We start from the raw sequence: 23,792 nt of genomic DNA, 5'->3' as shown, positions 1-23,792 counted from the left end.
CTACATTTTTGGAGCTTGGGGAGAAACACCAGATGAACTGGGCACTATCTCCAGTGGATATAACTGTTTTGACACCGGTCCTCAGTGACATCAAGAAAAAAGCATTAGAACAGGAGAAACCTCTACAGATGTATTGTAGAGAACATTCTGACAGGCTGCATCACCACCTGGTATCGGGACGGGGTGGGGGTGGTGGTGGTGGTGGTAGTGAGGGGTGAGGTTACTGCACGGGATTGAAAGAAGCTACAGAAAGTTGTAAAACTAGTCAGCTCCATCATGGGTACTAGCCTCTGTAGTATCCAAGAAATCTTTAAGGTGACTCAGAAAGACGGTGTCCATTATTAAGGACGCTAATCACGCAGGACATTGTTACCATCAGGAAGGAGATACAGAATCCTGAGGACACACACTCAGCGATTCAGGAACAGTTTCTTCCCCTCTGCCATCTGATTTCTAACTGGACATTGAACCCATGAACACTACCACACTTTTTACAAATTATTTCTGTTTTGCACTATTTTTAATTTAACTATTTAATACATATATATACTTACTGTAATTTATTTATTTTTTCTATATTTACCATGTATTGCAATGTACTGTTGCCACTAAGCTAACACATTTCACAATGGATGTGGATGATATTAAATCTGCTTCTGATTCAATCTTGTTTCAGTACCTGGATTTCAGCTTAGAATAGACTGACTTCTGCAATGCATTATAGTGGTTTGGATTTTGTATGACAGTAAACTGATAAAGGTCTTCATTATTACACCATGAAACCATCAAATTCTGAAGACCATATATACACAATTAATTGCAGAATTGAAAAGTGTTGTCATGCTCCTGATTTCCAGAGGCAGCATGATGTCTTACAACTTTCTTTCAGTGCAAGATAAATCAATGTTCTGACAGGAACTCAAAGCATTCACACACTAATTCCACATAAGAATGCTCTGAATGTGGTCCAAGTCCAGTGCATACTGGACCAAGAGAAAGAAAATTATAATGTAATTGGATAATCAAAGATCAAGTTTATTATCAAAATATGTATACCATATGCAACCTTGAGATTCATCTTCATACAGGCATTCACAAAACAGAGAAGAACAATAGACTTCACTAAAAAACACACAAGGCTGCCACATAACCAATTTGCAAGAGAAAACAAATTGCACAAATAGTTAAAAAAAAAGTAAATGAAAGCACATGGAACATGAACTACAAAATCCTTGTAAGAGATTCCACAGCTGTGGGGCTTATTCAGTGCTGAGGCAAGTGAAGCCTGTCTGGGAGCCCAATCGCTGCAGGGAAACAACTGGTCCTGAATGTAGCAGCCTGGGACAGAAGACTCCTGCTCCTCTCCCCCAACGGTGGTATGGAGAAGAGAAGGAGACTGATCTCAGATAGATGCCACTGGACACCTGCTTGTTTTCCACTCTCATCCTCGACGATTTTAATCTTGCTTGATGCTTTAGTTGGCATGGAGTAATTCAGCTGCCCATTGATTTGGCTCCTGCTATCTGCCTTGACACAGTGCCCCCCACAGTGATGGCTGCCCCGCTGTAACCACATTCTCGAGATTTTAATTCACTGAAACCCCCAGGAGATCACAGAAGTGCCAGATCGTTCAGCCGGTTCAAAAGTATATCCTTAAAAATGAAATTACAGACTACGGACTGAAGCGATCACAGTTCAGAAGAAGTATATCTATTAGAGTATCCGGTAGTTTTGTGAACTGCCTGCAAAACGTCACCATTGGTTGTTGGCTTGCTATCATATCATTTTCAAGAACAATTGGAAGTATGCAGGTCACTTGATAGCTATCATCCTTAATGCTGCAGAGAATTCCAACGTTTGTTTGAATGGTAACATGGTAGCATGGTAGCATCAAAGGGTTTGAGGTTATGATCTCAACAGTCAGAGAGAGAGCTGCACAGCATCAAGTCGTACCTCCAGTGCTCCTGGTAGAGCACCCTGGCGGCATTTTGTTGGGACAATCTCCTCTGTTTAACATCCTGTCTCTAAGTTCTAATGAGCAGAAGTATTTTTTTCCTGACCCTCTTTGGAGAGGTGGTTTTACCCTATTACATGTATCCTGAAAAAATTAGATCTCACTTCACTCACGCTATTCCTATGTTTTGTTAATGTGGGAAAGAATCATTTCGCATTTGTGAATCGCTTTATTTTAATTTAGGGAGAAAGTCTGGAGCAGTGAGTTTCTTGCATGTCCACAGCTTCATCCTATTTCTTGTCTGAATTTTAGGTTCTGGAGATGCTGAAATATGATATGTAATTTCAGACATAGCACAACTGGTAAGCAGATAATTATTTAACATGGTAGCTAAAAAAGATTTGAGAGAGAAAGAAAGTTGCAAGTTCATGGTGTTCTGACAAAAAGTCATCAAACTGAAATGTTAAATTTTTCCCAAGAGATGCTGTCTGACCTGCTTAGTATTTCCAGTAATTTCAGCTTTCAGTGCTAACTAGGTTCAATGCTTACGATTGGGAAAAGAAGATTTACTGGCATTTTTGTTGTGTTAATGAGTACATATTACAACAAAGCACTTCTAATTGACTTATTTAACAGCTCAACGGGATGAAAGGTGAACTTAGTTGTTAATTGTGGACACTACACCAAAGAACATTTCAAATCCAATCCGCTGTGAGGGTTGTTGAGGCATCTCTGATGCTGCATAACCTCCTCCTGTGCATCCTTCCTGTGCTTGGCTAGCTTTACACAATTCCTTGAATGATTTGTTGCCTGATAAACTCATTGCTGACAGGCTAAGTGCTCAGGATATGAGATGTCCAGCAGCCTTCCAAAGCAAATGATTTCTAATGTCTCAATCCTATTCTGACCTTTACTTGAGCACTTTCCCTCACAGCCATAGATCAGGCCAGGGTTTACAACAAATGCAACCTTCCATTCAGAGAAATACTGCTATTTGTTCTGACTTGTGTTGGTTTCGTCAATTGATTGGGAACAATGACAATTCAGGTCTTATCTTCCTCTTCAGATACTGTGTCCTCAGTAATGATAGCTACTAGATACTTAAATCACGTTTTTTTTGTTTATTGGCCTGGAAATTGTTCACAGCATTTTATTGGTATGAAATAGCACAGTATGTCACCTAAGGCTATTTATAAAATCCCTATAAACAGTGCAATCTCCAGATGTGAAGGTCCCAGAACACCATGTGGGGTTTCCTTGTGTCAAGTTATACACTGTCAGTTTCAATATACATTACTCTAAGACCATAAGACATAGGAGCAGAATTAGGCCATTCAGTCCATTTAGTTTGCTCTGTCATTCAATCACGGCTATTTATTTCCCCCTTTGACCCATTCTCATGCCTTCTCTCCATATCCTTCGACATCCTTGATAATGAAGAAACTGTCAACCTCCACTATGAATATACCCAATGACTTGGTCTCCAAGGCTGTTTGTGGCAATGAATTCACAGTTTCACCACCCTCTCGCTGAAGAGATTCTTCCTCATTTCAGTTCTAAAGGGATGTTCTTCTATTCTGAGGCTGTGTCCTTTGTGCTACTGTAAACATCCTCCCTATGAACACCATTCCAGGCTATTCAATATTCAGTAAGGTTCAGTGAGATTCTCCCTCATTCTTCTAAACTCCAGTGACTGCAGGAACAGTCTTCAAATGCTCCTCGTACATTAATTCTTTCATTCCCAGGATCATTCTTGTAAATCTCCTCTGGATCTTCTCCAATGTTAGCCTGTCCTTTCTCAGATATGGAACACAAAACTGCTCATAAATGTGGTCTGACCCATGCTTTATAAAGCCTCAGCTTCTATTCATCTATTGCCAGACCCTGCAGCTGCCAGCACGTAGTCTGGTGGATGCAGATTCTGCTGCAAGCCCTTGAGGGATGTGCAACATTACCAGCTGCAGTCTCCCCACTACTCCCCGCAGTTAAAGCAGAGAGCAACAAATACTGGACTAAAAGTGTTTTATTTGAATGCACGCAGCATAAGAAATAAAATGGACGATCTTGAAATTCAGCTACAGTTTGGCAAGTATGACATTGTGGCCATCTCTGAAACTTGGCTAAAGAATGGCCGCCCATTGGGAGCTGGTGTCTTGGAAAGATAGATTAGTAGGCAGAAGGGGTGGTGTGGCCCTGTGTATAAGAAATAATATTAAATCATTAGAAAGGAATGACATAGGATCATAAGGTGTAGAGTCTCTATGGGTTGAGTTAAGAAATGGCAAGGGTAAAAGGACCCTAATGGCAGTTGTATACAGGCCTCCAAACAGCAGCCAGGATGTGGATTACAAGCTACAGCAGGAGATAGAAAAGGTGTGTCAGAAGGGCAATGTCATGATAATTGTTGGGGATTTTAACATGAAAGTGGATTGGGAAAACCAGGGGCAGTACTGGACCTCAAGAGAAAGAATTTGTAGAATGTCTAAGGGATGGCTTTTTAGATCAGCTTGCTGTTGAGCCCACTATGGGATCGGCTGTGCTGGATTGGGTGTTGTGCAATGAACCGGAGGTGATCAGAAAGCATAAGTTTAAGGAACCCTTAGGGAACAGTGATCATAATATGATCGAGTTCACTCTGAAGTTTGAGAAGGAGAAACTAAATTCCCATATGTCGGTATTTCAATGGAATAAAGGAAATTACAATGGCATGAGAGAGGAACTGGCCAAGGTTGACAGGAAATGGTTACTAGCAGGAAGGATAGCAGAGCAGCAATGGCTGGTGTTTCTGCGAAAATTGAGGGAATTGCAAGACAGATACTGTATATGCCAAATAAGAAGAAATTTTCGATGGAAGAAGGACACTATCGTAGCTGACAAGTGAAGTCAGAGCCAAAGTAAAAGCAAAAGAGAGGGCATACAAGGAAGCCAAAGCTAGTGGGGAGATAGAGGATTGGGAAGCTTTTAAAAACTTTCAGAAGGAAACTAAGAAGGTCATTAGGAAGGAAAAGATGAATTATGAAAGGAAGTTGGTGACCAATATCAAAGAAGATACTAAAAGCTTTTTTAAGTATATAAAGGGTAAAACAGAGTTGAGGGTAGATATAGGACCAATAGAAAGTGACGCTGGAGATATTGTAATGAGAGATGCAGAGATGGCAGAGGAACTGAATGCATATTTTGCATCAGTCTTCACAGTGGAAGACATTTGCAGTATACCAGACATTCAAGAGTGAAGTATGTGCTGTGAAAATTATGACTGAGAAGGTGCTCAGGAAGCTTAACGTTCTGAGGGTGGATAAATCTCCTGGACCTGATGGAATGCACCCTTAGGCTCTGGAAGAAAAAGCTGGAGAGATTGCGGAGTCATTAACAATGATCTTTAAACTATAGACCTGTTAGCCTGACTTCAGTGGTTGGGAGGTTGATGGAATCAATTGTTAGGGATGAGATTATGGACACCTGGAGGTGCATGACTAACCTACTGCAATTTTATGTGGAAATTACAAGCAGGGTAGACAAAGGAGATGCAGAATATGTGGTGTACTTGGATTTTCAGAAGACCTTTGACAAGGTGCTGCACGTGAGGCTGCTTAGCAAGGTAAGAGTCCATGGAATTACGGGGGAGTTACTAGCCTGGGTGGAGCATTGGCTAATCGGCAGAAAACAGAGAACGGAAATAAAAGGATCTTATTCTGGCTGGCTGCAGGTTACCAGTGGATTTCCATAGGAGTCAGTGTTGGGACCATTGTTTCTTACGATGAATGTCAATGATTTGGACAATGGATTAATGGATTTGTGGCTAAATTTGCGGATGATACAAAGATAAGTGGAGGAGTGGGTAGTGTTGAGGAAACAGAGAGCCTGCAGAGAGACTTAGATAGTTTAGGAGAATGGGCAAATAAGTGGCAAATGAAATACAATGTTGGAAAGTGTATGGTCATGCACTTTGGTGGAAGAAATAAATGAGCCGACTATTACTTAGATGGGGAGAGAATTCAAAATGTAGAGATGAAAAGGGACTTGAGAGTCCTTGTGCAGGATACCCTAAAGATTAATCTCTGGGTTGAGTCAGTGGTGAAGAAGGCGAATGCAATTTTGGCATTCATTTCTAGAGGTATAGCATATAAGAACAGGGATGTGATGTTGAGGCTCTATAAGGCACTCATGAGACCACACCTGGAGTATTGTGTGCAGTTTTGGGCTCCTTATTTTAGAAAGAATATACTGACATTGGAGAGGGTTCAGAGAAGATTCACGAGATTGATTCCAGGAATGCAAGGGTTACCGTATGAGGAACGACTGGCAGCTCTTGGACTATATTCCCTGGAGTTCAGGAGAATGAGGAGAGAATCTCATAGAAAGATTCCAAATGTTAAAATGCCTGAACAGATTAAATATGTTAAAGTCATTTCCCATGGTAGGGGAGTCAAGGACAAGAAGGCACAACTTCAGGATTGAAGGACGTCCATTTAGAACAGAGATACGGAGAAATTACTTTAGTCAGAGGGTGGTAAATCTGTAGAATTTGTTGCCATGAGCAGCTGTGGAGGCCAAGTCATTGGGTGCATTTAAGGCAGAGATAGATAGGTTCTTGATTAGCCAGGGTATCCAAGGAGAAGGCAGGGGAGTGGGGATGACTGGAAGAATTGGATCAGCCCATGATTGAATGGTGGAGCAGACTTGATGGGCCAAATAGCCTACTTATGCTTCTATATCTTATGGTCTTCGTGCTTGGGGTAAGGTGCTGCTTAAGGAATGGATGTTTAAAATGGAAGAAGTTGTGTAAGTCCGTACAGGCAGCATAGAGACTTGGAATTTTGGGTGAAGAATAGTACTCACAGGAAGAATGCTCTTATGCAAGTGGGCCATATAGACCTTCCCTGAAGACATTCATGGCAGGTATTTGACCTGGAGATTTCTGCATGGATTGATACCATTTAAGTGCAGCCCATGAATATCTGCACTGTAAGTCCTTATAAATGTTTCTGAGAGCTAAAGGAAATATAGATGAAGCCTTGCTTCCCTGAGCCTGGGGTTTGAATGACATCTCTGTTGCAGCAGTCTGTATCAAACTGAGATGTGGCAGAAATCAGCAGCAACTCCTGCAGTGACTGAGGGTGGGGAGCTGAGAATAATTATGACCTTGACCTTCACAGACAAAGCTGTTCAGGCAGACCTGTAAACCAATATTTAAGGTTATAGAGAAACTACAGATCTCAGTAAGTGTGGATGTCCTTTATCTTGCACACTTTCAAGGAAATTGGTGATGTCAAAATTATTCTTTTACTAAATATGAAATGCCCTCTTTCAGACCAGTGAGATTGAAAATCATACTGGAGGCAAATCTTTGGTGCGCATTATTGTTGATGTTTTTTGTAGTAGAAGAATGGTGCAAACCAAATAAAAATTCTGCCGAAGTAGGCAGGTGTCAAAATTCCGGATGGGTGCTAAGACAGTTAGAAACACATGCAATATCGCTCGATTCTGGGTTTGACCAAGTTTCAAACATACAACACTTTTTTTTTGGAGTTGTGCAAAGAAATTTCTTGGCCTGGTTTTGTTAAGGCTGAATCTTGCATTCACACCTCAGTGGTGATTAGCATGCTTGTCCTTGCTTTTATTAGAACTCCATAAGTTCATGAAGATCTTATTAATGTCATCGCTAATGCACATATTTCAGTCTTCTGCCTCACCAATCTCAACATCATTGACACAGAGCTGTGAAATACTTTAAACCATTTTTTCAAAATTGTCTTAATCATAGAACTTGACTGCCAATATGGGATACTTCATAGAGCGATAACTCATTTAAATTTAGGTTCTTGATAAAAGCAAGCTACATTATATTTATTTTCACATTAATCAATAAATAACTTGAAATCAAATTTAGTTTCCAAGATGAATAAAAACATTCTGACTGAATGAAATACATGTGTTTCTTGTCCATACCTCTGTTCAGTACTTGCTAAATATAGCTGAATATCTTAACGATCATAAATTAACTTCCGATAAGATAAACCATAATTTTGTTCAGATTACTATTTTCCTTTGGAATTGGGCTGTTGTCCAAATCACTAAGTAATTTAGTAATCTGTTTAAATAACACAAGAAAAATATTTGCTGCAGAGTTTATCAAAAATTTTACTGCACAAATAATCTGATGAGAATTAAAAGAACTATTGAACTGTACCCAGGCAGCTCTTGTTTGTCGTCCTGAATAACACTTTCTAACCTGAGCTTTGATTTCTACGTTGATTAAGCATCTGTCCCTTAACTTCTGATGCCTCTTTTGCATATACAGTTATCCTTTAAATAAATGTTAGTGAACTGAGTGATTCTTAAGTGGGGAATAATGAGATGAATCTCATTTGGTGAGAAACACAAGATAGATACAGGAAGAAATGTCAAGGTAGATTGAAGGGTAAGCAGAGGAAACAGTGAAGGAAAATAGGACAGGACCAAATGTGAAATTCAAAGTACTAGGAGAGGAAATGGAAGAGAGGAATAAATAAAGAGGATGAATAGGAGGAATTGTGAGGATGGTTGGACGTAGCCATTTTGTTCTAAGACACTGCATTCGGCATCATTGAAATAACTGTACATTTTTGGCAGAGGAGGTTTACAAGACATTGCAATGTTGAAGACTCATGAGTAATGAGCTTCATTTGTTAATTGAGATGTAAACAGCTAGGTATGCAATGGTATAATGTGTCCAAGTGCACAGTGGAAATTAACTACGTATCGGTTCTCAGAAAAGAAGAAAGCAAAGAGGGAGGCACAAATGGAAAGTCAGGGTTTTTCCATTCAGCGTGATTGTCTTGCTAATGCTGCTGGACGATTGAATTGTAGCTAAATAAAATCATTGACTGAGGAAAGCTATTTTTGGAAATACCTTGTGTATAAGAAAAGACCATTTTCAGTTATTGAGATGAAAAAGTAAATTACATCCAGAAAAGATGAAGTGTTAATTTTCTGTTGTGCTGATTAAAACATATAACAATATATAAAACAAACACACACACACACACACACATATACTCACACTGAGTAAAAGTCTTCAGCACCCTAGATGTATATATGTGCCTGGGACTTTTGCACAGTACTGTGTATATTATATATGTGCTAAATTTTATATTCTGCCTCAGTGTGTATCTTGTCAGGATCAAGTAGGAATCTACCAAGATTTATAGAATATTTATTATTATTTTAGGAGACCCCTATATTTGTTGAATATATAGTGAGGAGCCAGGGGCTTTACTTCATTTAAAAACATCAGATACTTTATTCTGTGCAGATATATACAGGGTTGCACAACAAATGATTTTGTTGATCAGAAATGTATCTATTTTATTTCACAACATAGCACTAGAGATTGTGCCTGCACTGCCATCCAGAATTCGATTTGAGAGAAAGGAGCAGAATTCAGTCATTTGGGCCATTGAGTCTGCTCTGCCATTCAATCATCGCTGATCCTTTTCCCCTCTCCTCAGCCCCACTCTCTGGTCTTCTCACTGTAACCTTTGATGCCAATCAAAACCCCATCAAGCTCTCCCTTAAGTACACCCAACAACTTGACCTCCATAGCTGCCGGTGGTAACAAATTCCACAAATTCACCACCCTCTGGCTAAAGAAATGTAGAACATAGAACACAGGACTTTGGCCCACAATGTTATGCTGACCATGTAACCTTACTCTAGAAACTGCCTAGAATTTCCCTACTGCAAAACCCTCTATTTTCCTAAGCTCTATGTACCTATCTAAGAGTCTCCTCTAACCATCGAAGGCAGTGCACTCCATACACCCACCACCCTCTGTGTGAAAAACTTACCCCAGACACCATCCCCTGTACCTACTTCCAAGCACCTTAAAACTATGCCCCCTCGTGTTAGCCATTTCAGCCCTGGGAAAAAACCTCCTCATCTCTGTTTTAAATGGACACCCCTCCATCCTGAGGCTGTGCCCTTTTTCCCTAGACTCCCCCACCATGGGAAACATCCTTTTCACATCTACTCTATCTAGACCTTTCAACATTTGAAAGATTTCAATGTGATCCCCTCCTCATCCTTCTAAATTCCAGTGAGTACTGACCCAGAGCTATCAAACATTCCTTGTATGATAACCCTTTTGTTCCCAGAATCATCCTTGTGAACCTCCTCTGAACCATCTCCAATACCAGCACATCTTTTCTTAGATGAGGAGCCCAAAACTGTTCACAATACTCACAGTGAGGCCTCACCAGTCCCTTATAAAGCCTCAACATCACATCCCTGCTCTTGTGTTCTAGACCATTTGATATAAATGCTAACATTGTATTTGCCTTCCTCACTATCGACTCAACCTGCAAGTAAACATTTAGGGTGTTCTGCACAAGGACTTCCAAGTCCCTTTACATCTCAGATTTTTCGATTTTATCCCCATTTAGAAAATAGTCTGCGTATTTATTTCTACTACCAAAGTGCATGACCATGCATTTTTCCACACTGTATTTCGTTTGCCACTCACTTGCCCGTTCCTCTAATCTGTCTAAGTCCTTCTGCAGCCCAACGGACTCAACACTACCTGCCCCTCCACCAATCTTTGTATCATCTGCAAACTTGGCAAAAAAGCCATCTGTTCCATCATCCAACTCATTGATATACAGCATAAAAAGAAGCGGTCCCAACACTGACCCCTGTAGAACACCACTAGTCACTGGCAGCCAACCAGACAAGGATCCTTTTATTCCCACTCGCTACCTCCTACTAATCAGTCAATGCTCTAACCATTCCAGTAACTTTCCTGTAAAATCATGGGCTCTTAACTTGATAATTAGCCTCATGTGTAGCACCTTGTCAAAGGCCTTCTGAAAATCCAAATATACAACATCACTGCATCCACTTTATCTATCCTACTTGTAATCTCCTTAAACAATTCCAACAGGTTTGTCAGGCAAGATTTTCCCTTACAGAAACCATGCTGACTTTGTCCTATCTTGTCCTGTGTCACCAAGTACTCCATCACCTCATCCCCTTAACAATTGACTCCAACATCTCCCAGGTCAAGCTAAGTGGCCTATAATTTCCTTTCTGCTGCATTCCTCCTTTCTTAAAGAGTGGAGTGTCATTTGCAATTTTCTAGTGATACAAAGTACTCATTTAGTTCATCTGCCATCTCTTTGTTCCCTGTTATTACATCTCCGGCCTCATTTTCTAGCGTTCATGTATCCACTCTCATCTCTCTTTTATTTATCAATGGATATTATGATAAGAATATGTTTTTATATTAATGGAGGTACAGTATGCCTAACCATCAAATCAAATATAGGGAATACTGGAACATCAGATTATCTTCCATTTAATGTTTGCATACCTATTTGCCTCCACTTTTATCTATCTCTATGAGACAGCAATAATTTTATTAATGAAATCTAAATACCCCCACTCTTTGAACTCTAAATTATACCAATAAACAAAAAAACAGTTGATACATTGCTTAAAAATACACCTCATATCTAGAGATTAAGCAATACAGTCTGGAAATTGGAACTTGGCTTTTTTTGTGTAGGTGCTAAAAGAAGAACCAGCTATCACACAAAAATAAATGTAGAAAATTCCTGTAAATTAATTTTTAGAAAGGTATTTGTTTGTAAAGTAAAATTTTGCTTCTGTATTTCTTGACAGATGCTGCCTGCAGAGCTTGCAGCTGCCACATCATTCTAAACCTGACCTCTGGACATCGCCGTGGCTGTCATGTACAGTACTGTTGTGGGATGGGGGCAATATCAGGGGAGTGGGGGCAAGGTACTCTGCAATCTGTGGTCACCCCATCTGACCTGGAGGTGTGACTCAATACATCTCAATGCAGCAAGTAGCCCCAAGCCAGTGAGCAGAGTATTTTGAGCTAATATGGATAATATTTACCATGCTGAAAGTGCAGAATAAAAATTAATAATGGTAGATCAGAGTCTGTGGCAAAGGCATTGATGTTCTAGCAGAGTTATTTTCACTTGTGTATTGATGCTGGCTTGCTCAAGGGATTTGTTCGTCGGTTTACTGAGAGTCAAAAACAGAAATAACGGATTGCACATTATTGCCCCAATTTCTGTTGTTGAAGTGGAGATGCGTATCCTGCATGATGATATGTTTATATGTCAGAATAATGCTGGGGAAACATCAGTTGTGTGAAGATGGAAATGGGTTTATTGACTGTTCAATTTAAGGACTGGCAGGCCATCTACCAGCAAGGGGCACTTTTTGTTCATAACCATCAGGTGTTATTTAGTCCAATTCTACTGTTCTCCTTGTTACACTTGAGACTTACTTAGCATTTACAGTGTTTTATGTTGTGCCTCTTGTTTTTAATTTTAGTTCCCATAATTCCACAACTCTTTTCCTCTTGACATATTTCTCACCGGCACAGACACAAATGTATAAACATCTGGCTCAGTGACTTCTCAGAAATTGTTCATGTCATCAGTGTTGCTCTGTGATCAGCTGGGACACAGTTTATTTGCTCTGGGGAATGATGGTGGAGGATGGGGGAACAGTAGTTCTTTTCTTTTTTTTCTACTCTCGCTTTGTTTTGTGTGATATACAAGAGCAGCAGCAGTAATGATTATACCTCAGTCCCAGCTGAGGGAATGGAGTTTCAGTTGCTGTTGCAATGCAGTTTGAGTTGTCTGGTTGGAAATGGACACTTGCAGTGGTATATGTAAAACATTAGATTTGACAAATCAAAAAGGACACCTTAAACCAGTGACTTTTACTATTTTGCAAAGGAGGGAGGCGTTTTGGCAAAAAAAAACACTTCAATGATAAAAGGACAGTAATAGTAAAAAAAAAAGCAATAATCTTGAGAATTAGAAATGGGTGACATATGACCAAATAATTCATGAAGAACAAAATTAAAGTTCAAGAAGAAACCTTTTAAAAAACTCTAGAAACATATAAAAATACAGAATAATAGCAATAAATATGGATTCCTTGCAGGTACAGGTAGCAAACTTATAAGGGGAAGATTAAAATGTTTGAAAATTTAAAGATGCAGTTTGTATCTATCATCACAATCGAAGTTACAAAACCATTTTGGGAAGAGTGGGGACTGAGAATCTATTCAAGGTGACAAATTAGGCTTTGCAAAGTACTAAATCAATAATGAATGTGTTTACATCTCCTTGCTTCTACAACCTATATATCTGGGATTTAAAGAGGTCTCCACAGAGGCAGTGATTCCACTGGTTTAGTCTTGCATAGATTGTAAAGACTCAACATTTCAGGAACAGCTTCTTCCCTTCTTCTTTTTGTAAGTTATAGTATTTATTATGTATTGTACTGTACTACTGCTGCAAAACAAAAAATTTCACATATGCCAGTGATATTGAACCGGACTCTGATCTGACATTCCTGTCATTTAAGGAAGTATGGAGAAAGGGAAAGTGAAAAGTTCACCAAATAGCCTGACATTAGCATGAGGGAAAATGTGGTAACCTATTATTACAGACCTGGATCCAGAGCATTTAGAGAATTAAAATATAATTGGAAAAAAATCAAGAGGAATTTAAGAAAGGAGAATTGTTTCCCACAAATCCATGGAGTACTTTAAGGCTACATTTAGCTGGGTAGATAAAAGTGGAAGTCAGCTTGAATAGGCATTCAGTAAGCTTTTTCTTCCCCCAAGAAGCTCTTATTCAAAGTTCTGAATCCTGGGACTAGATTATATTAATGTATACTGAAAATTAAATAATAGAGGTAAGCAGAGGGTGGGAATGAAAGGGTAACTTGCATGTTCTAGAGAGAGTAACAGATATAGAGAGAGTGAGCGAGAGATCTCCATAATAGTGACACCACCCATATGTGTGTGTTCCAGTTTCCTCCCTTCTCCTCCCTCTATGGCCTGACATCCATCTGCCTCCATCTATCTACTGTACACACACTCTCCCTTCAGGCTTACAGCTCACTTTCCTCTTTCGTCACCTCTTGTCGTAGAGTCTAACAGCACAGAAACACGCCCTATATCTCAACAGCTCCATCCTAACCAAAATGCTCATCCAAGCTAGTTGCACCTTTGGCCAATATGCTTTTAAACCTTTCCCATCCACCTATCTGTCCAATCCTCGAGGCACATGTTCCAGGCCCTTCTCGAATATTCAGCATTTTATCGTGACTGCACTGTGGCCCCAGCTTCAGACCACACACCTGAACATGTTCTCCTCCACATTCTGTCCTGACCACATCCCGGCCTAGGTTCCTGGCCATTCTAAGCTTCTGATTTCAAAAGGGCCCATGTTCCAAATTAGGGGTCAATGCCATTGCTCAGAGGTGTTGCTATGAAAATACTGTTTCAAACAGATGTGGATTATTCACACACAGACACAACAGTCACGTATGGAATTGTGCCCTGCTGCTCCTGCTCCTACGAGCTTGTAACTTGTAACAAGCGACTTCTAAAATAAACCTGAGTGCTAGTAATGTGTTTCCAAGATATTGGCAGGTTTGTGTTGTGCTGTGATAAGCTGGTGTTGCAATGTATTGCAAAGGTGTTCTGCTCTCTTAACACAGAGCACAAAGGCTCTATCATAGGGCAGCAATAACTTCATAAAATGCACACTGGTCACGTCAAGCCTGCAGAGTTATTGATGGGCAGAAATGGTTGTAGCAGGACTTGGACAATTTAGGGCACCCCAAGACAGACCAAATAAGTGCACTGGAAGTGGACTCCATACTCCCTGCAAATGTGGTGATGCTCCCTGGAAGGCTTTCTGATCACTAATATTATGTTTGAGATTGGCAAGCCGTTTTCTTCTATGCTGAGCTTTGAAATACATCTTTCCATATTCCTCGAAACTGACAGTGCTTTGTTCTACAGAGACCATCCCTGGAGTTAACTTAGTTGCTGGTCTACAGAGTTAGGTATTTCACTGTGTTCAGACTCCTCTCCTGCACTCTAGTCCAGCAGTGCAGATATCTGCGTTGCTATTTGGCAGTGAAGGAGTTCATGACTGCTTCCTCAGAAGGAGTTTTTTCCCTCCTCCTCTGAGGTGTCTTCTTTAGAGCCATGTCAAAGAACCTGTATGAAAGAGAAGAGGAATGAAAGTTAGGATAACAACTGGACGTTTGAGAAATAGCAGTTGATAGTTGTCACAGTTAGCACATGGTTGTGAATTTCTTTTGTAGATTTCTGGGGAGGGGGAGGGAATAATGAAAAATCTGGTTCGAGAAGGGAAGCTTAAATGAGTAGAGTTTCTGTTTTTCAAGAAAATGTGTAGAACAGGCAAGTGCTACTAATAGGCATCGAGCAATGGGTAAGGTGGAAGTGTGGAGAGGTAGTAGTAGGATAGAGGCTTTGGGGAAGGTGGATGTTTTGGAATGCTGGGGTGTTGTTGACAGTGAACATGGCAGTTGCCATGGGTTATTGAGAGAGCTAAAGAAGTGCGGAGCTGTACTCACCCTTATTAATTAAGAGAGGCCATTGCTGTGTTTTGTACATTTGATTCAGGTACTGGAAGCGATGTTCCTGGAGCTGACCATCTGATCAAAGTTCCTCCATATGAGTGTCCAGTATGAGTGAATTTCACATACAACTTTGGTTGCTAAATGCTCTGGAGAAATGCATGCATGTGACATGAACATACAGAGCGGTGATTCAGCATGAGAATGACATCAATTAACATGCTGCACATGGCTGATTTCACATTATGCTCTTTTACCGCATGCAGAATCAGAATCAGGTTTAATATCACTGGCATATGTCGTGAAATGTGTTGTTATGTTGCAGCAGCATATCACAATACATATTAATAAAAACTGTAAATTACAATGAGAATATATGTGTACCTCCTCCCTGATGGTAGCACAAGGGCATGTCCTGGGTGATGGTTCCTTAATGATGGATGCCGCCTTTCTCAGGTATCGCTCCTTGGAGATGTCCTGGATGCTGGGGAGGCGAGTGCCCATGGTGGAGTTGACTGAGTTTACAACTTCCTGCAGTTTATTTTGATTGTGTGCAGTGCCCCACCCTCCCATACCAGACAGTCATGCAGCTAGTTAGAAAGCTCTCCACGGTACATCTGTAGAAATTTGTGAGTGCCTTTGATGACATACCAAATCTCCTCAAATTCATAATGAAGTATAGCCACTGTCGTGCTTTCTTCGTAACTGCATCAATATGTTGGGCCCATGATATTTCCTCAGAGATGTTGCTGCCCAGGAACTTGAAACTCCTCACCCTTTCAACTTCTAATCCCTGGATGAGGACCAGTGTGTGTTCTTTCATGTTGCACTTTCTGAAGTCCACAGACAATTCTTTGGTCTTACTGATGTTGAGTGCAAGGTTCCTGCTGCAACACCACTCAACGAGCTGATCTGTCTTACTTCTGCACGTCTTCTTGTCACCATCTGAAATTCTGCCAACAATAGTTGCATTGTCAGCAAATTTATAGATGGCGTTTGAGCTGTGCTTAGCCACACAGTCACGGGTATAGAGGAAGTAGAGTAGTGGGCTAAGCACACACCCCTGAGGTGCGCTAGTTATGATTATCAGCAAGGTGGGGATGTTATTTCTCCACCATGCAGACTGTGATCTTCCAGTGAGGAAGTCGAGGATCCAACTGCAGAATGGAGTACAGAGGCCCAGGTTTTGGAGGTTTTTGATCAGACCTGTAGGAATGATTGTGTTAAATGCTGAACTGTAGACAAGAGACTGCAGCCTGACATATGCAAGAATTAGTATTGCACAGGTTTTCTAAGGCTGCGTGAAGAGCCAAAGAGATCACAGCTGCTGCAGACCTATTGCGGAGAAAAGCAAATTGTAGTGGGTCCAGGTCCTTGCTTAGGCAGGCATTGATTCTAGCCATAACCAACCTTTCAAAGCACTTCATCACCATAGATGTAAGTGCTACTAGATAATAGCTGTTAAAGCAGCTCGCCCTGCTCTTCTTGGGCACTCGTACGATTATTGTCCTTTTGAAGCAGGTGGAAACTACCAACTGTAGCAATGAGAGAATGAAAACGTCTTTGAACACACCCACCAGTTGGTTAGCACAGAGCATTAGAATATTCATCCTTTCGGTCCTCTCTGTACAGAGCTGCTTCAATGCACAAGTCCAACATTCCTTCTCATTCTGACTTATTCCAACAAGAACTCAAATAAATAAAGCCTCTAGAAATTAGAGGGCTTACTTGTAATTTACACTGCCTTAGCCTCTTGTTGGATCACTCAAACAATTACATTTTGCAATAGAAAATAGAATCCAGTGTTATGATGAGTACTTCCACATTAAAAAAGGGCTCCAGCAGTATCAGGGTTACAGTAGTGAATGTGGTCACCAGTGAATCAGAAAGGAAACCCTCTGAGGAGGGCCCACTACTCTGTTTTTGGCTTAGTTCTGAACTGAGGCCAAAAGCCACTTGCTAAACAAAGGCCCAGAGTTGCAAAACTGGCCTTCAAATGAATACATAAAAAAAAAATGAAAAGCTAAATATACAATATTACTTTATATTTGAATCATCAACATATTAATTGATATTGGAAACATAATATAAACACCAGTTTGAATCAATAAATGTGAAATTCATAACCAGTCTAATGCAGTTTCACCTTCCCATCAGATGACAGCTTTGACTTGTTCAGATTAAGAGCTGGCAGAAAACAAAACGGACAAGTGGTCTTCATGTTATAAATTTTCATGACTTTACAACTAATGCACAAGTCTAGCATCCAGATAGAGCAGTGGAGGTGAAAGCTATTTTGGAGGTAGTTAACTACTTCATTGAAACATGCTGAGATCTTTATGAAGAGAATATTGACAGGTAAAATAGCTTTCCCCACCTCTAACGGGCTTGTCACAATATCCAGCACAATTCAGTTGTAGGTCAAAAAGTTGCACTGTTGGGGGATTCAGTTTTACATTTAGTGTATTTTGGGTCTTACTTACCCGAAGCCTTCTTCCAAATACAGTGACTTGTCCCCTGGCTTGTTCTTTTCGTTGTCTCCATTCCACTAAGTTTAAGCCGTTCTCAATGGGCAACGTAACATTGCGCTTTCCGACAGTAGGATTTACAGTGCCTCCCAAGAGATGCGGTTCAGTTTGCAAAGTAACTTCCATACCATTAGCCAGCATAAGCCTCAGTGAGCCATCTGCACCAACATGATATGCATTTCGAACTTGGTCTAAGAATACAAAGAAATAACTATTTTAACATCATTATCATGATAGACATTGTTTGAGAAAAATGCATATTTGTGCCTCACACCAGGTAATCAATATTAGAAGTTCTCTTTCAATGTGTTTGCTTACTTCAGCAAATTATCCAATGCTCATGTGGTCAGAGTTGGTGCAGAGAGATAAGTACAAATGCAACCAACAGAAACACACACCTAGTAATTTTATTCAAAACAAATAAAATAAAGTTGGTCTGTTAATTCAGGACAAAACTGTCAAACGGTTGACAGATTAACTGTTTAGATTGGCTCCTGATTCAATTGCTTCAGCAGAGAAGGGAAATTGGACAGATCATGTCACCACCAACCAAAATGACAGCTTTCATTTCACATTATAGCTGGAATTTGGTTGTCTTAAATAAGAGTGCAGTGATTGACTTGTAAATAAGCAAAACATATATAGCATAACCACTATACTATTAGTCATAAGACAGAAAATGCTAAGGATACTCAGTAGAATGGGCATCATCTCTGGAAAGGGAAACAAGAGTTCATGTTTCAGGTTAATCACATCCACTAGATTTTATTACAGATTCTGAGCATTTCTGTTTTGGTTTTTGACTATCATGAAACCTTGCTTACTGTTTTCCATAGTGATAAAAAAGGGAATACTTAGTCAAGAGGAAGTAATTGTGAATAAACTTTACCTTGAACTAGGGTGTAGAATGCACCTGCAGTTGACAAATTAGTTGTTATGGTAACATCATTCTTGTTAGAAGTCTCAACATGTACTTGGACAGCACTATCAATATCACCATGGAAACTGTAAATGTGCCCAGTGGGAAAAGTTGCATTGATAAGACGTCCATAACTATCATACCTAGGTGGAAAGTAATTGTGTTTATATCTTATGTATTTTGTTTTATTGAAACACTTCAACATTTGATATTCCAGCCAATGATCTTACATGCATTACAGCTTTCCTAAACAGAGTTTCCTATATTTACTTCAGATTTCAGTTCGAACTTTTCTATTTGGGATCATAAGCACACTGAAAGCAGAATTAATTTATTTTAGGATTAATATCAGTAATACAATTCCTTGAGGTAAGGATAATTTTTTTTACATAAGAAACTCAAATTCTCAGCCATTATTTATTTTTACCAAACAGAGCAATTTTTTTTTCAAAAATGGCACTTGGGACTCAGAGTTAACTAATGAAATGCTTCACCAACAACGTCTCATATTTTTTTCTCTGCTATTTTTATTGGAACTACAACAGTGAAATTAGTGAGTCCAAAATTCACAGCCAAAAAAAACATCAGATATAACCACTAGCTACTTCAATCATTTTTCCATTTTTAATATTATTTGTAATCACAAGCATATAACAGTATTTCAGCTAAAGTATCAGAATGATGTTACTTACTGTATATTTCTGTTCATTTCAGTGAAATAAAACAAATAAAACTCAAGGCATTTAAAAATATTCTCAAATGTGTTTTTGGCTTTATGTTTGTTTTGCTGAATTACTTGAATTAATATGAATACAGAGTTAAAATTACTAAAACCTAATCTTTGTGAAAATTGAAATCAGTTGCCTGTTCTATTTTGAGACATTAAGCACAGAAGTATGTAATGACTCGGCAAACAATTTGCTTGTGCCACTATCTGAAGCATTCTGAGCAGATCTACCTTGGAACCTACTCTTATTTTCTAAAGGAGCCCTTTGATAAATGTGAGGACCCTAATTGATATGTACAAGGAGAAAATTGACATTTTAGCTTGTCATTGGGAGTGCTAAAAAAGGGCAAGGTTGTTTAGCGAAGGCTTGGATACAGAAAATTGCTTGGACAAAGGCTTTTCCACCAATTGGTTCCTCAGCATTGCCCTTATTTTGAGCACAGATTCTGACTCCTTTGAATTGACATGTATACCCACCCTTTCAATTTTATTCATTAAGAACAGATGAAGTGTTATAAAAGTTATACCTTAGCATTGTTATGTCCTTTGCAGCTACAGTATTGAATATTTATTGTGGGATAACTGGAGACTCTTCCATCTGTTTGCATTGAATGTTTGCATCACCAGTTAACACAAAACATGCACCATGTAGGAAACTATAATTATGTTGACTTAATGTATTATGTTAAAGTGGAACATTGAGAATAAAAAATAATAGTTGCCCTTATTCACAATATTTTCAGTGAATAAAATATTAAACTTAACTGGAATGCTTAAAGTAAAAAAAACATTGCCTAAGCCAGAATTACTGTTGAGCAAAGGAGGAATCTCTCTTAACACTGAATGAGTTAGTTCTAAAGCCAATTAAGTGGGAAGCACAATGTTATTATAACTGGTAAATTTTTAGACAAAAGCAACAATTTCGAAAACGTAGTTACCTTAGTCCTACTTTGACAAAATAATTTAAGAATCATATTTAGTCATTCAGCATATTCACAGGTTAGAACTAGAATAATATAGCAACACTCACAACATGCTGGAGGAACTCAGCAGGTCGGGCAGCATCCATGGAAACGATCAGTCAACGTTTCGGGCCGGAACCCTTCATCAGGAACCCTTCGTTAGGTTCCGGCCCGAAATGTTGACTGATCATTTCCATGGATGCTGCCCAACCTGCTGAGTTCCTCTAGCGTGTTGAGTGTTGCTTTGACCCCAGCATCTGCAGAGTATTTTGTGCCTAGAATAATATAGTGCAGGAACATGCTTTTCAGCCCATCATGTCTGTGCTGACCATAATGCCGATTTAAACTAATCCCATCCACCTGCACGTCCCTTTATTCCTTAGCTGTTCAGGTCTGTCTAAATGCCTCTTAAACATCGCTTTTGTATCTGCTTCTACTAGTTTCCCTAAAAAAATGCTCCAGGTGCACATCACTGTCTGTACGAATAACCAACCTCCCAAATCTCCCTTAAACTTTCCTCCTCTCACCTTTAAACATATGCCCTTTTGTACCCGACATTTCAACGCTGAGACCATCTTTAACTATAATTTAATATACATGTATCTTGTTGCCCTTTAGCCTCTGATACTCCAGTAAAAGAAATCTAAGTTTATCCAATCTCCCCTTAATGCTAATACATTTCTAACATATTGAATACTTCCAGTGGAGTTTGCACCAGCTGCTCTCCAAGCAGAATCATGATAAAATTCCATAATGTAACTTGAGGAAATTGGTATTTTGCCATTAGTCACTCAAAACCAAGACAGGAATTAGAAAAATCAAAATTTGCTCAATAGTTCAACTTTGTCAGTGTTTGCAATATAAACTATCTGCTTTTTTAGCACTAACCTTGGCAAAGGAAAGCCACTTCTTGATTCTTCAAAAAAATATGCACCACCTCCTTCATCCAAAACTTATTTTTTAAAAAAACTTCTATATCAAGGCTAATCTTCTATGTGCTCACAGATGTGGTTGGAACCACATTAACAAAGTCCCTCTGAGCATTCTGTCAATTTTAAGAAATTTATTTCAAAAAGGAAAAGCTAAGTTTGGTTAATATCAAAATCTAGCTACAACCTGCTTCTACAGACAGCTATGGAAATACTGTTCCACTTTACAGTGACGACGGACATTAACGCAGCAACTGTGTAATGCAGCATCTTAGTCAACCTCATATGATGTCCAGACCTGGATGTCTTAGAACTAGCTCTAAATCATGATATGATGAGCTGGATCAGATTTTTTTCAGCCTTATTTTCTCTTGAATGATGTTCAGACTAGACAGGATTACAATTTATTGGGTATTAGGTTTCATTGAGAAATCAAGATCTTTTTCTATATAAGTAAATAAAAAACTAGATATTTACTCATAAAAAGTGGTCCATCCATTTTCATTGCTTTTAGTTGCCAGTAGACTAGTACTACCATGGTACGTCATCATAGCCAGTTCATGTCCCTGGGTGGATACACTCTTCAACGCACCATTTGCTCCAATTGTCAGCCAGTAAACTTGTCCGTCTGGCACCACCAGCCATAGTGGCATTCCAGAGGAATCACGCCGAATAGTTAATGAATTGCCATTATTATCTTTAATTGTGCTTATATCTCCACTCCCAGTGTAAGTAAGATTATAAAGGTAGTCTCCAGTGATAAGGCTCTGAGTAAACAGGTGGCTACCATTAATGGAAAATAAATAAAGCTCCTGATCAATGGTTGAAGCGACCTCGTAGAGATTCTGAGAATTGAGGAAAGGCCTGTTTTTCTGAACAAATCTAATGCGGATGTTCCCAAGGTCTGCTATGTACAGATCTCCCTCGGGGCATGTTGCCAGGGATGAGGGAGCATTTAGTTTGGCATCCTTTGCATATCCATCATCTCCTGAATAACATTCACAGTTAGCATCGTTTTTACAGTCGCATCCCGTTGGTGCTCCAGCAAGCAGAGATATTTCACCATTTGTTGTCACTTGCCGCACACGATTAATTTTCCTCTCATCTGTTTCGGCTATATATAAGATTCCATTATGGGAAATGGATATGGCAGTGGCTGACTCCAGGGTGGAGTGCAGAGCCACCTTGCTAAGGAGGAAGTGATCAATTCCAGGCACTTGGCAATGCATTGGGCGCCCAGCCACAATACGAACTTGGTGATTTTCTGAAATCTGTAGTACCACATTGTTATCCAGCAAATAAAGGGAATTGTCCATAGGGTTCACTGCAAGGTCTGTGGGCCATTCCAAACGCACCTGAAGGAAAAGATAACAGTTCATATTAATATCTGACAAAATTCTGAGAATTAGTACTGTAATATACAAACGCCTGGTGGTAAAATATGACATTTGCTCTCAGAAAATGAGTAATAAATTGTTAAAACCAAGGTTGTATAAATTGCTGCCCTGAAAAACTGTGATTGTATGATGAGAGAGTGAGCAGCTTTAAGTTCCTGGGTGTCAAGATCTCTGAGGATCTAACCTGGTCCCAACGTATCGATGTTGTTATAAAGAAGGCAATACTTTATTAGGAGTTTGAAGAGATTTGGCATGTCAACAAATATACTCAAAAACTTCTATAGTTGTACAGTGGAGAGCATTCTGACAGGCTGCATCACTGTCTGGTATGGAGGGGCTACTGCACAGGACCAAAAGAAGCTGCAGAAGGTTTTAAATCTAGTCAGCTCCATCTTGGGTATTAGCCTACAAAGTACCCAGGACAACTTTAGGGAGTGGTGTCTCAGAAAGGCAGTGTCCATTATTTAGGACCTCCAGCACCCAGGGCATGCCCTTTTCTCACTGTTACCATCAGGTAGGAGGTACAGAAGCCTGAAGGCACACACTCAGTGATTCAGAAACAGCTTCTTCCCCTCTGCCATCCGATTCCTAAATAGACATTGAATCTTTGGACACTACCTCACCTTTCTTAAAAATATACAGCATTTCTGTTTTTACACTTTTTAAAACATCTATTCAATATATGTAATTGGTTTGCTTGTTTACCTATTATTATCATTTAATTTAATTTATTTTTTTTTCTCTGCTAGATTATGTATTGCATTGAACTGCTGCTGCTCATGTCCCATGCTGGTGATAATAAACCTGATTCTGATTCTGATGAAAATGTTAATTTCCCTTCATGAGCTTTTTGCATTCTGTTGCAAACACAAGAGACTCTGCAGATGCGAGAAATCCAGAGTAATGTATGCAAAATGCTGGAGGATCACCATCAGGTCCCGATGAAGG

The 23,792-nt window shown here is 39.6% G+C and overlaps 1 protein-coding gene across 4 annotated transcripts in view; it reads right to left on the bottom strand.

Moving 5' to 3' along the window:
• The window catches only part of tenm4 (teneurin transmembrane protein 4), an 806,559-nt gene that overhangs the window by 33,064 nt on the left and 749,703 nt on the right, over positions 1 to 23,792 (bottom strand). For all 4 annotated transcript variants that reach the window (XM_063053966.1, XM_063053965.1, XM_063053964.1 and 1 more), the window contains 3 exons: positions 21,925 to 22,802; positions 18,800 to 18,972; positions 17,866 to 18,101 (listed from right to left, as the gene is read on the bottom strand). In XM_063053966.1, the coding sequence (XP_062910036.1) occupies positions 17,866 to 18,101; positions 18,800 to 18,972; positions 21,925 to 22,802 (1,287 nt within the window). The remainder of the gene's footprint in view (positions 1 to 17,865; positions 18,102 to 18,799; positions 18,973 to 21,924; positions 22,803 to 23,792) is intronic.

This window comes from Mobula hypostoma, chromosome 7 (assembly GCF_963921235.1).
Source record: "Mobula hypostoma chromosome 7, sMobHyp1.1, whole genome shotgun sequence".
In the NCBI taxonomy this organism is placed as follows: Eukaryota; Metazoa; Chordata; class Chondrichthyes; order Myliobatiformes; family Myliobatidae; genus Mobula; species Mobula hypostoma.
The sequence above is the reverse complement of the archived record's forward strand: the minus strand, read 5'-3'. Positions and strand labels throughout refer to the sequence as shown.